We start from the raw sequence: 14,366 nt of genomic DNA on the forward strand, positions 1-14,366 counted from the left end.
CTCTGCATCACCTCTGCTCTTACATAAAGTAATATCACCTTCACTTCTCATCTTCAGGGAATGATGTGTTACACAGAAGTATATTTTCCAGACAACTGAAATTTACTTCCCAAAGGATCAAAATGTGTTTTGGTGGGAATTTATTTTTCTAAGTTTTTACACACTTACTTGCTCTCATAAGTAAAATATACTAAGCATAATGTGTTCCTTGATGACTTATCCCTGAAAGCATCAGGGTTTTGCTGGTTTGGAATTCATGACATCCTCTGGGGCCACTGATGGAATCTGGCATTTTAACTCCATACCAAATAACTCCATTATCTGGTTCTAAATTCTTGTGCTCACTTCTTGTATTTTGGTTACCACTTCTGGCTGTCAGTGCAATTGCTCTAAAACACTGTTGTTGTTGTTTTTTATATATATACATATATATGCTTTTAAATGGATATCAAAATTACAAATTAATATATGGTCATCGGAACACAAACAAACAGGAGTATTTGAGGCGAAAAGTCAAAGTCCTCCCTTCATTCCTGGCTCCCCACCCTAACACTCACCCACATCCACATTTTCACTCTTCAGGCATAGCCATTATTAGCGGTTTCTACAGGCCATTTTCTGTCAACATATGTGTCTACTTGTGTACATACAAATATTAAATCATACTATGCATGCTTTTCTTCCCACTTGGCAATATACAACAGGTATCCTTGCATGTCAGTATATTCAAGTCTATCTCATTCTTTTTAATGGCTGCCCCTTTTTAATTTGACCATCTTAATCAGCTGTGAATGGGAAAGCCAAATAATCAAGCTTATTAGAATTGTACCTAAGAAAGAGTAAATCGGCTCTGAGTGAAGGCTTGAGGAGTTCTCTTAGGAGTAAAATGTGTTAACTTTAGTTCATGGACTTTGTAATGTTTATTTTGGCTATTCTGGGACCCTTTTTGCTTATTTCCTGGTTCATTGTGTTTTGGAGAGCTGAGATTGCTGGACACGTGACCTGTGAATTAGTGAGGTATTACATGTTCAATTTTGTACTATATATTTTTGCTATGGTTTTTTGGGAGGTTTTGCATTTAAGTTTTCATTTAGGTTGTCTTTATAGACAATTATTATTTTTTCTAATTCCTAAGTACTTACATCACAGTACAGACCATTGCATATGGTAGCAGTTAAAAATGTTGGACTTGATGATTGACGTACAGCTTCTTATCTATATAATCTACCTTTGAGAATGTGCACTGGATTTATGGGAACTCTATAAACTAATCTAAGGGAGCCTTTTACTACTAATGAACATTAAAGTATTGACAGCATCTTGTCTTATAAATAATAAAATCCTGTTTAGGATTTATATAAAGCCTTCTGCCTTCATCTATCATAGTAAGTGGCTAACTCCTGTTGATTTCACCTTTTAGATCTCACTGTAATATGTCCTTTCTTCTCCTTTTCCACTGCCCCATTACCTTGCTTTGGGCTCTACTATAGCCCAACCGAATTACCTGTAACAGACTTCTTAATTGCTCTCCCTGCCTCCTGTCTAAACTCTACCCTGCTCACCCAGTAAATAGTCCTCTTTTTAAAACAGAAATCCTATCACGTCCCAACCCTGAAAGACCCTCAAGGGGTTTCTCATCATTTATAGGATAAAGTCCCCTTTCTTTAGCTTAGTATACATCATAGCCTTTTGTGATTTGCCCCACTTCTGTCTTGCTACTTGATGCCTCATACTTCAATTTCTAGGGAAATCAAGTGGCTTATAATTCCTTCAACACATCACAGAAGAGAATTCTCTATAAGTGCTTGTTAAATGAATGAATGAGACACCTTATGTAGCTAGAGTGACCATTCAACCTGCTTTCTCAGGATGTTCCCTGTTCACACCTGGCATCCCAGTGTAATCATTAATAGAACTCTTTTTCACTATTAAACTTGTCTCAGACCAATAAATTACATGGTCACCTTAAATTATAGCAGTCATTAAGTTGTTTTCTAACTCTAATCTCTTCTACTAGATGGTGAGCTCTTTGGGGGCAGAAATTTTGTTTGTTCATTTTACTTTTATATCCTCATTTATTCATTCAACTAAGTGATTGACACTGTTAGATGTTGAGGAATAATGCTGACTAAAACAAACATGGTTTTGCCTTCATGAAGCTTACAATCCAGCAGGAAAGAATAATCTAGTGGGAAGAATAGTGCCTTATATAATAAATGCTGCTGTGTGAATGAATGACTAAACGTGGATAAAGACTTAGAGATTCCTGAACGAATGATCCTAATCCCATTAATTACAGAGACAGAAATAGTCATAAACAAAGACTCTAGGTTGATCAAATTAACCATTTACTTAAAGAGTTGGAAACTGAAATTTTTAAGTACGAACAACACATGTACACCTAAATATATATTATATGTTATGTTAATGTTAATCATAAGAAAAAAGGACCATGAAATAATAGCAAGAATGAGACTTTGAGTGTTCTGTGTTTTTAGATAGACAATTTGTAATCCCATGTGATTCTTTGCAGGGTGGATTATCAGTTGTACTATCTTCCCCCACTCCCATTTTTTTTTTTTTTCCCAGATGAGGAATCTGTGGTTTCAGAAACTGAGCCACAAAAGAATGATTTTTTTAAAACCAGGATTAGATTTTGGTTGGGCTTTGCTTTCAGGGCTAGGACTACCTGCTATCCTAGACTTTTTAACCATATTCCCATGGGCAAATTACAAAATCCTGTCAACTTCAGTTTCCTATTCTATATATAAAATAGTGATATTATCTTTAGAATTAATCTAAAAATTAAATGAGATTATGTAAAGGCATTTAGTCTTGAAATCCAGCTCCTAGAAGGCACTCAGGGAATGTCAGTTCTCTATCGATTTCCCCTATTTATCTTTCTGTGTGTGGTGAATTAAAGGATGATATAAAATGATTTGAAAGAAAGAACTATAAATATAAACACTAACACAATTTTTAATTCTCATATCTGGGCAAAACAAGACCTTCTCCACCCCCCACAGGGCTTCTCTACCCCCTCGAAAAGTTATAGTTTTATTTATGTTTATTATCTTATTACTATAAGCAAAGACCCAGAGAAGCATTCCAGGAGCAAAGCTGTAGGTAAGATTTTCTGGAAAAAAAGACAGAGTTTATGAGGCAGCCAGGATTTGATGGTCATTTTACCTGCAGTGGGTGTCAGTTTTAAAGATTTATCTATTTACTCTTGGTCACTTTTGGTTCAAGAAAGCAAGAACACCGCCAAACCATTCATTGAAATCTTTGGGGGGGGGCGGGGGCGGTGAACAAAAGCAAGAGTTCTCTTCAGTTTCCACAATGTCTCCCGACCCCAAGACTTTGGAGCACTTTGGGGAGGGCCATCGGGTCTTTCCTCCAGGAGTGCCCTGGGTCTGGACTCCATTTCCCAGAGTCCCTTAGTGCTCTAATGTATTCTGTGCTCCGAGTGCCTGTATGTGTGTGAGTGTGAGAGAATGTGTGCGTATGTGTGTGCGTGCGCGCGTGAGTGTGTGTGTGTGTCTCCGAGTCCCTGGGAGAGTGGAGGCTCATTCACTGATTAGAGCCAGCGCTGAGAGGCAGCACTGCTCCTTCTCTCACACCAACCAGTCTCTTGATCTGTACATGCAATCCCAGGCAGCTCGCGAACACAAACCCGGGGCCAGCCGCCTACTGCTGCTGCTGCCGCTGCCGCCGCCGCCGCCGCCGCTGCCTCCGCCGGCCCTGCGCACCCGGGACTTTTCATGCACCACACTCACCGCCTTCTTCCCTCTGTGTCCTGAAAAGTGCGACCGTTCTCCCAAGGAATTTCCACGGCAAGTATGGAGACTAGAAAGGGATGCGGGTGTGTGTGCGCGCACACCAGAGGGGTGGGTGTGAGGGCAGTCGGGCTGCTTAGGAACCTGGCTAACTTTCCGGGTCCGTTTCCTCGGGATTCGGGCGGCTCCCCCGCGTCAGGGACAGGCACTGGAACCTGGACTGGCACGCCTTAGATCTGCGCGACGGAGCCGCCCGGCATCCGTGCCCTGTGCGCTCCGTGCGCTGCCTCACTCAAACTTTCCGTCTTGAGTTTTCCTTAATGTGTTTTATTTGGGGGGGGGGGGGGAGGGTGCGAGGGGGAAGGACCAGACGCGGGAATTGGACTAGTAAGGAGGGTGAGGGGACAGCAAGGGAAGGCAGCAGGAATTCTTTTCGCTATCTTTCAATAAGCCCCATCCCACTTTGTTTGGGTCGGTCGCAAGAATGCCCTCTCACCGGGCTCCCCGGGGTATCCCGCGGTGATTTCCGGCGGGGCCGGGATCGGGTCGTACTCGGTGGGGAGCCCCAAGCGGCGGCGGGATGGGGAAGGTGCTATCCGAATGAGAAAAGACTCCGATCACCCCCACATAAGGCACTACCGGCCCGGTGGGGTACCCGAGGAGAGGCCAGGAGCCTTGGGCCCCCTGGTGCACCGCTTACTTTCCTGGCGGGGGCGGGTGTGAAGGGCGTGGAGGAAGGTGGGGTGGGGTTGGGGGAAGCCGCAGCGGGCGGGAAGGAGGCAGGTGCTGGCACAGAGGTGGACCCTTCTAATTCTGCCGGTAAACTCCCCGCTTCGCTCGGCTGGACGGGCCTGACCTGAGAGCCGCCCGACCCGTGGAGGGTCTCCCGGGATTTTCGGAGCCGGCACTCTTCTCTCCTGGCGGTTCTACGGAGCTGGGTGGGAGGACCACAGTACAGACAGCGGCACGTTGCTCTTTTTGTAGTTTTATTTTTATCTTAGACCTGCCTTAAACTGAGTAACAATTTCTCTTCCTCCGACTGAGAACAAAACTTTTTAGCGAGCGCGCTAGTCGCTGCGGTCCTACGGCCACCGGCGCTGCGCTCGTCAGCCCGGGCCGAGCGACCTTCTCGGCCCGGAGCCCGGCCCCGCCACCGCGCTCCGGAGCCACTGGCCGCCCCTGTCCTCAACTCCAGGCTTTTCAGGGCTCGGCTTGGGCGTTTCGCCTTTGTGCTTTGTAAAGGAAAGCCTTTTCTTCCAGGGCACACAAACTTGGGCGGAGAGCTGTGTGGCCCCCGGGGCGAGGCCGCCCACAGTGGTGAGGCCATACGAGGGGATGCCCTCTCTGTCCTCCGCTCCCAGAGCTCGAGGGCCGGATAGACCCCAGCCCGCGAGGGCGCGCAGAAGCCCCGAAGTAACGGGGGCTCGGGCTGCCGAGAGGCAGAGGAAGAGCTCTCGCTTCCCGTTAAGAATGCGGCTTTCTCGGGCCCTGGCCGCGGCTCCAGCGGAGCGCTAGGGCCCGGGCCCAGAGCCGGGCGCGCGTCGCACAGGGCGGAGGCATGGGGTGGGGGCGCTGGGTGTGGGGCTCAGCCCTGCCTGGCCAGGCCAGCTCGGGGTCTCTGGCCTGCGCCGCCTCCCGGCCTCGGAGCCGCTGAGAGGGAAGACTCGGGCGCTCCCTGCCCACAGTGCCCACCAGCCACGCCTCGCCTCTCTCCTCAGCTCCGGACTCGGCTTAAGATGTAAATGGGAAAGGGAAAATGAGAAAAAAGGGCGGGCAGTGATGAAGCGGCGGGTCAGACTGGAGGGAGCAGAGCGGCCAGGGGTGCCCAGCCTCCTCCTCCGCCAGTCTCGGGGGTTCTTCCTGCGAATAGAAAATGAACTGAGTGGGGAAAGACAGAGCGTCGAGGAAAAGCGATGTGGGCGTCTTACATTCCCATCCCTTCGGGCCCTCCCGAACCCTGCAAAAGTGGCGTGAGTTCGTTCGCTGCGCTCCGGGACGTCGTGGGGTAAGACCGAGGGCAAGGCGGCGCCGAGCCGCTGGTGACCGACGGGGCCGGGGCCAGGCGCCGAGCGAGCGGGGACACACACCTGTTTTGCGAGTGGCGTTCTGAGCCGCGGCCCCGAGGCCGAGGCGCCAGAGGCAGAGCCCTCCCCACCGCAACCCAGGCCCGCAGTCCCGGAACAGCGAGGGCCCGGCTACCCTGCGCCGGCCCGCATTTGCAGGAGAGCGGGAATCCAGGAGCCCGGTGGCTGTCCGGCGAAGCGGTGGTGCGCGGCGACGGGACCCGGGTGACCCTCGGGGCGGGGCTGTTCAGGGCCATGAGGTGCTTGGACTTTGATCGAAGGCAGTTTCTACCGAGCCCCTGTCCCGCGGGCCCTGTCCGGCTGCGGACCAGGGCCCCTCGCATTTGTCGGTTTTTCGCCGGCCAGCGCCCTCATTCCCCAAAGTTACAAACAGATTGTTTTAGGAGGAGGTTGTTGGGACCCAAAGCATTCATTGTGCAAAGGCAACCGAGAGCCGGAGGGAGAGGTCAGGCCAAGGAGTGGCGGCCTGGGCTCTGCGCTGGCCCTAAGTTGATGTTGTTTCGCCTTCACCTCTTTTTCCTCCGTTTTTCCTAAAAGAGTTGCTTTTTCCAGTTAAGACTCTTACCGACTGAATTCTGCAGCGGCTAACTGAGCGGGCAGCTCCGCAACCCCACACTCTCAGACAGGCCGGGCTGTCTCGCATTCGCACCCGCTAGCAAAGCCCGGCCTGGGTCGAGATCCAAACCTGGGACCGACACCTGGCCACGTCTGATTCACAGGCGTTGGCCCCAGCCCTGGAACCGTGTTAGCCTTAAGCTTCCTGAGCTCTTGCATATGGTGGTAAAATTTCTGTTAGAGCGGTGTTTCCAGATACCCCGTGGGCATTTGGTGTGCGGGAATTCTCTTCACGCTAAGAAGTCTGTGAACTTAAAAAAAAAAAAAAAATGTAAGAAAGAAAGAGAGAAAGGAAAAAAAGAAATTCTTTCCTGAGTTCTTCACAACCCCCCACTACCCTGGCCCCATTTCCCATTGTTCTTTGCTTTTTAAGTTGCCTGTTAATTTTTTAAAAGTTTATTTATGCAAAGAAAAAATATCGTTTAATTTGTTCTATTATTTTCATTCCTGGCTTTTGGAAACGGTTCAGAGACCACAAAAATGTCACCTGTTGTAATAAGCAGAGGAGTGTTGTGTGTGCTTTGTAATTGCCAGCAGAATCGTAGTTTGGTGGGCGTTCTGAGCTCGGGCTCCGGGCAGGAGGCTTTGCAGCTTTCTTTGTGGCAGTCATTTGCAAGTGGGTTTGGCTCCCAGAAGCAGCAGCGCGGATTCCTTCTACACTGATCCCCGGCGAGGGTCAGGAAGCCTAGACCCTGGACTGGGATGGTCAGAGGCTGGAGTGGGAAATTGCCCACTCTCTGAGACTTTCTCTTTGGCTTTCGGTTTTTCAATGCGAAAGTGGCTAGTTCGCGCCGGAGAGCGGAAAGCGCTGCGCATCAGCCCAGACTCAGACATTTTCACGTTCCAAACGCCAGCTTCTTCGTTTCATTTGTCTTGGTTTTGGCATGTTTAACCACGCAATTAGCGATCTCACTAATTATTCAGTGAGTTGGCGTTTTGTAATCGCTTTAAACCAGGGTCGAGTCTGTGATTTAACAAACTCCCACACACATACAGACCCGAACCAAACCTATCACGTCAAGGATTTGAAATTTTTAAAACTCAATATTTGTTGGTCCCTCCGTCCAACCTCACTGCCTGCCAGACAATTTATTTAGCTTCGTGGATTGATCCCTCCTCCTTGTTTAGTTAATTCAACAAAGACTTTTTGCAATCTGTTTGGAGTTTGTCTGATGCCGTGGAAAAGTAGCTGATGATTTATTTGGTTGCTTTTCGATTTCTGTCTTCAGCCCTTCTTTCTCCTCCTTTCAGCGGGGATGTCAGCTGTTATTACTTCCTATTGATCCCTTTGCAAAGTGAGAAGTGAACTAAAATTAATGTCAATTCCACTGCTCGGATCAATAGCTGGAGTTATTTTAATCTGGATTTGCACGAAGTGCTAAATTAAAAAAAATCAGCATAGAGGCAGAAAAGTAACAGTTACTTACTTTCCCTTTGCCCCATTCTTTACGGTCGTCCAAATGTTCCATCAAGCTGATTATCTCACAATCCATATTTTTTTAATTAAGAGGGTCAGTTAGTTTTCTTGTTTTGGGTTCTGTGTTTAAAACCATGACATTTTGACATTGGGAGTGTATTAACTATAGATTTTCATAATGACTGTGGTCTGCTGAAGCCTCATCTATACAAGTTGTTAATGTGAGGAGGGGGTAAGAAAGAAAAAGAAGAAATAAAGCACTTCCCCTCCCCCCACAGAGACCAACGCCCACATAGTGGAGTAAAAGAGATGTGGCCTGGAAAAAATATTGTTGATTTATTTTCAGCATAATGAAGTTTCAAATGAATAACCAGGTTTGAGTGATTCACCGTGTTCTGTTGGAGTGTCCGGTGCTGTCGCCAGATTACTAATTTATGAAACTCATTTACCATAATGAGGTGATCCAGGAAGTAAAAATCGAGAAGTCTTTGGGTGATTGGTTATTTTGGGTGAGAAACATTCTTTCCCTCACCCTCAGTGTATGTTTGCCCTTTTCTCCAGCTTGCCTCATATAATATTGCTTGTTGATGGACAAGTAGTTAGTCATTTCTGTTGCGAAGAGCAGCTTAGAACCCTTGGAACAGCCTTATACTCACTTTCAGAGCATCCATGTTGTGTGACCATTAATCTGATTTGAAAACAGCCAAGAACAGGATTCTCAGACTTGTCAGGCTAACTGGCTATCCTTGGCAGATCATTCTCTACACTGCTATAACTTGACAGGAAAGTTATTTAAAATTTGGAAGAGAGAAAAATCCGTTAATGTGAGATACATAATCTGGTAATTTAGCAATGATGTCTATAAGGAATGATGCCAAATGAGGAAGCAGTCTGATGGTGTGCACTCATCTTCCCAATTAATAACAGTCATTGACACGTCTGCTACAGGATGGGAGAAGGAAATACTCTCTTTGCACTGCATTAAGCCAGGAGGATTCATCTACATTTTAACTGAGTTTTCTCTATTTGAGGGAATACCAGAGATACTCCATTATCTAGGTGGGTTTTATTAAGGGAGGGGGTAAATTTTATTTGAGACATTATTCTCAATTTAAAGGTTATATTTGTAGCAGATGGTGATTTTTGGTTACACTTTGAGTTTCATTTAAGTTTCTAATTAGTACATATATATATAATATATAGTATATATATCATATATATATATGTACGCACACACACACATATATATATTTTAAAACTAACAAGTCCTACTATTCATCTTATATTATCTGGACTTTTGATATATAGCCCTTCTCCCACTCTCCACTAAAAATAAATTTTGAAACGGTATCAGTGGCTGTGAAAATGTACAACCTAAATTTAAAAGGGAAATTGAAAGAAGTCTCTCCGAAATCCCATTTGTTCCAGGGGCCTTCATCGGACATCAACTCTGACTGGTCCAATAAGCAGAGCAAAATAAGTCAGAAATTTTGTTAACATTTTGCTCTAAATGTTAATGGCAAATTCAAGGCAGTTTACAAATCTACTTAAGAGTGAGTGCTTTAGTAACTAACATTACCGATCCGTTCTTTGCTGCCCCTGGAAGACTGGCGCTTCTAGAGAACATATGCCAAAGGTACCCATTATGTTTTTAAATATTGTCAGAGACCACAGGCATTTTATTGATGAAGGTTTTGTTCCTCCTCAGAAAAGAGAAAGCCTGTGTGATTAGAGAGGGATGTGCAACAAAAATAATGTTGCTGTTGTTCGTTCACACAGTACTTTCTGAAAACAATCTTAGATGATACAAGAAGATGTATGTTTACGTAAGTGCCAATGTGTGTGGTTGATCCACACGTACAATTTGTACTACCGCACATGTACAGATGTTCATGGCCTAGATGTGCTTTATTTAGGGATTTTTCGGTATCAGGGCGTTAGGAGAGATAAAGAGAGGACGTGTCTATGTGTGGGGGATAATCACAGAGGTGGATCCTGGTCTCTGGACATTAGGCCTGGCATGAGAGGTGTGTGCAGGTAGAAGCCCTTTAAAACATATTCTACTGGGTGACTTGGCCTTCCAAAGCTCATTTGCTCAGGGAATATTGTATTTGAAGGTTTTATGATTTTTTTTTCCTTTACTGGATCTGGCGCATTTCACCCGGAACGTGTAAGGACCAAAGTCGGCTACGCGTACATCACAGCAAGTTGTCTATTGATTTTCCTGAATGAAAATGGTCTGACGCTGCTGCCCACTGGCTCCCATAGCCTATGGTGTCTCTTGCCCGAACATCTGTAAGCCAGAAGGATGGTGTTTCGATCACTTGGGGTTTCCTGATTTTTTCCCTCCCCCTGACCTTCCTCCCCCTCTTTTTTCCTCTTTGCTGTTTCCACAGGTCTTAGAAGGGGATGATTCCCCAGTAACATTCTCTGCCCTGATCCAAGGTGCTGCTGGGACTCCCTCCCAGGAAAGACTGCTTCTTGTGACGTGGGCCATAGAAAGAAACTCCAATGGACTTACATCGGGCAGCCTTCAAGATGGAGAACTCGTCCTACCTCCCTAACCCACTGGCATCCCCAGCACTAATGGTCCTGGCATCTACGGCTGAGGCCAGCCGCGATGCTTCCATCCCTTGTCAGCAGCCACGACCCTTTGGTGTACCTGTCTCAGTAGACAAGGACGTGCATATTCCATTCACCAATGGTTCCTACACCTTTGCCTCTATGTACCATCGGCAGGGTGGGGTGCCAGGCACTTTTGCCAATCGTGATTTTCCCCCTTCTTTACTACACCTCCACCCTCAGTTTGCTCCCCCAAATCTAGATTGTACCCCAATCAGTATGCTGAACCACAGTGGTGTGGGGGCTTTCCGTCCCTTTGCTTCCACTGAGGACCGGGAGAGTTATCAGTCAGCCTTTACACCAGCCAAGCGACTGAAGAACTGCCATGACACAGAATCTCCCCATTTGCGGTTCTCAGATGCAGATGGCAAGGAATATGACTTTGGGACACAGCTGCCATCTAGCTCCCCCGGTTCACTTAAGGTTGACGACACTGGGAAGAAGATTTTCGCTGTCTCTGGCCTCATTTCAGATCGAGAAGCCTCATCTAGCCCAGAGGATCGGAATGACCGATGTAAGTACTTTGGTGTGAGCTTTCCCTACCCCCAGTAAGCCCTGTCTTACAGTAGTGTTCAACAGGTCGGCGGCCTTTTTCCTGCTCCTAGTAATGGGAAGGGCCAACTCCTTCCTGTTCCACAGCTGAGTGCTAACATTTACTTGTCTCTGTCAGTAAGCATTGAGGTTCTGTAGGAAATGTTTTTCTGAAGGTAGCCAGAGGCATGTTGGCTTCGGCACTGCCTTTCTCTCCAGGGCATATCAGCTTATTCCCTGGGGACCCTGAAGTGAAGAGGGGTGCCATATAGGTACTGGAGTGAATGTCATTTCATTGAAAGTATAGGTTCCTAGGGAATTTGGGGGACCTGAAGAAACTTATCCATCCCGCCTCTCTTCGCTATCCTCCTTATGTTTTCTAAGCTCAGTATTATTTTTTTAGCGTTTCCATTGTATCACATCCAGCAGACTTCCATGAGATTTTATTTTCACAACTTTCAGCCCTCGTCCACATCAGGCTGTTTTTCAGAGCTAGACAAAGGTGTCGTCAATCACCATAAAGCATTTCAAACAGCTGTGTTTCCCTTGCAATTGCAAAGCTAGAAAGCTCACTCCTCTTGGAATTTAACAGGTTTACTGGGTATTTATCCTGGGGCTCAGTTTTAGGACAAGACACGGTTGACCTGTGTGACTGCTCCATATTTGATATTCACAACTATCATTAATTTCTGCTTATGGAGCAGCTTTCTCGTGTTCTCCAAGTGCCTTGTTGGGCTCTGGCTACCCTCACTAATAGTTGGAACTAAACCTTGATTTGGAACTTGTAGACTAGGACTACTGAACACTGCAATCTTCTCTCATATAATCAGAAAATAATTGTGTTTTGAAGCTTTTGGGCTGTGAGTAGACTGAACAGTTTTCTCCAAACCTGGCGAGAATTTATGAACTGAGGGTGTTTTTCCACCCTACCCTTTGTTCTAAAGATTTGCTTCATTTTAGTTTCTTAAGAAAACTACATCTGAGGTTTGCTTTCCCCTCTTCTCTATTTTTTTGTGCTCCCGTCCTTTCTATATCCACCAACACGAATACCATTTTTTCTCTTCTCTTTATGATGCCGAGGAGAGTAATAGAGACATTGCAGCTCTCTCCCCTGTCGGCAGTGCTTCCTCAGGCTGTCTCCTTGAATTAGGCACTGTGTTAACTTTCCTGCGCTAAAAGGCATCTGCCTAAACCCAGCGTACCTTTTCAATAAAAGTCATCATAAAATCAACCTGCCTTGTAAATCCATCGCTCTTTGGTTTTGAAATATGTTGCAAGTGTGTCTTTTATGTCAGCGTCTGTAAGCCTGAGACCTCCCCACTTAAGGGAGAAGGCTGCTGTATGACAGCACAACTGCCGATGTGCTCTCTCCCTCTTGCTTTAGTTCCTCTTCCACCTTTTCCCTTTCTGTAGAGCTGACGTGTGTGTTATAATCCTGTTTTTTAGACATGCCTGCTGAACATGGATTGGCTTTGTGTTGGTCTGTTTTATTTTAGTTTAGTTTAGTTTTCATTTGTTGGCGTGTAAGTGATCAAGGCTAGCTGTAATCTGACCTATGGCTAAAACTACTCTGGTTTAGGGTGTGACCAATTCTGCCCCAGTTTTCTCCAAATACAAGTTGAAAATGAAATCCTCTCAAAACTAATATGCCACAAAGTAACATCTGGAGATCCAGATTCCTTTCTTCTCTCCTAACAAATCCAGCTTGTCTCCATTTTTCTATCTTTTTAGCCCAAACCTGTATCAGACCCCCAGAGCAGGAGGAAGCTTGTTAGTCAAGTCAGAACTCATAGATGTGGATATCCATTCCCCTCTGAGTGTCAAAGCCATAACTCTTCTGTTTGCCTGGTTTGCATTGTGTGGTGATGCCATCCCCCATGGAGATGGATCCCTCACATAGGAATACGCCTGGATGGAGAAAAATTAAATGAGTCTGTCTCCCAAAGTAAAATGGAATTCTGACCTTGGAATTAATGAGATTCTGATCAGAAGGGTGGGGAACTTCTTTATTTCAAATTGTGCTGTTATATAAATTGGAGCCCTTTCCCCTCTATTTGTTTAAAATATTCTTCCTTTAGAAAGTACTTTGTGTTCTCTTTTTCTCTTACACAAATATTCAACCTGTGGGCATCTGTGAGTGCAGGGGGTTCGTACACCCATATTATTATCTAGAGTTGTATTTGTGACTAATCCTTAACAAGAACAAAGGTGCAAAGTGAAGAGGAGACTTGCCCTGTGATAACCCTGGATCTGTGCTCATTTCTCCTTTCCTTGGGCAGTGTAGCAGCCGTCACAGGGTTGTACTGCGTAGCATCTGTGCTTTTGATTTTGAGTTTTTGGAAGGCAGGAGAAACATTTTTCTCTCGGGGAGGGTTGAAGAGGTACCGTGACAAAGTCTGCAGCAGCTTTCTTGGCTCCTGTCATATGCCGATGTGTGTCAGAATATTTATGGTCTGTTTTATGTAAATACATATTTAAGGGCCGTTAGAAGGCCTGATTATTCCCACTAGATGCCTTTCAGGTCCTCCCTACAGAACCGTTTTGAAATAAGTAATATTTCTCAGATAATCTAGTGACAGTATACAAGACTGCTTCCAAAGGGAGGGAGCTTGAGGGGCAGATGGGGCAGGGAGGGGGATGGGGAGGCGAGAACAGAGAGGATAGAAAGTGTTCAAAAGGGCAAAGTAATAGGTTACAGTGGCTTTTGCCCAGATTGCCAATATACTATAAACCATGTATATTTTAGTTTTTTATTCTTAAAATTAAGAGTTAATTTCTGATATGGTTTAATCATTTTTCAGTTCTCTTCATATGAATATTTTTTTTCATTAAATGTAAAAAAAATGTTTTAATTAAATACAACAGTAAAAATAAGCTTTTAGCTTTAGGTGTTTTTTTGGCGGGGGAGGTATGGGGGGGTGTCCCTTATATAGAGTAGAAGTTTTATGACTGAGTTTTAGGTCAATGAAAAATCAGTTTTACAATGGAAACACTGACGGTTTTTACTATCTCCGCCACCCCCTGCTCACAGACTGCATCCATATGCAGATATGTCCACATGTGAGAGCATTCGAAAGAGGGGCCTGCAGACATGGTGTTCTTTCCTTCAATTTTGGGTAGTCAGGGTTTCTTTTGTGATTAAATATGCATTTTTTTGTAGAAATAAATGTAGCTATTTGGGTAAAGTGTTGTCTCTCCTAGTAGATGATTCCGATTTGCTTGCTTGTTCATCTACCTGGCATCACAGGTGATTCCCAAGGTAGGTGTTGGGCTCTATGGAAAAAAAAAGAGGCCTTTACTCTACAGGACTGACTTATTTGC

General features: G+C 45.5%; 1 protein-coding gene across 2 annotated transcripts in view; it reads left to right on the forward strand.

The window, feature by feature from the left end:
- Positions 1-3,465: 3,465 nt before the first annotated feature.
- Positions 3,466-14,366, forward strand: part of RNF220 (ring finger protein 220) — a 214,097-nt gene continuing 203,196 nt past the window's right edge. The window contains exons 1-2 of one of the 2 annotated variants that reach the window (XM_011367561.2): positions 3,466-3,837; positions 10,289-11,028. In XM_011367561.2, the coding sequence (XP_011365863.1) occupies positions 10,404-11,028 (625 nt within the window). In that variant the 5' untranslated portion in view covers positions 3,466-3,837; positions 10,289-10,403. The remainder of the gene's footprint in view (positions 3,838-10,288; positions 11,029-14,366) is intronic. The other variant, XM_011367560.2, reaches the window with a different exon arrangement.

The sequence above is a fragment of the Pteropus vampyrus genome, unplaced genomic scaffold (assembly GCF_000151845.1).
Source record: "Pteropus vampyrus isolate Shadow unplaced genomic scaffold, Pvam_2.0 Scaffold135, whole genome shotgun sequence".
In the NCBI taxonomy this organism is placed as follows: Eukaryota; Metazoa; Chordata; class Mammalia; order Chiroptera; family Pteropodidae; genus Pteropus; species Pteropus vampyrus.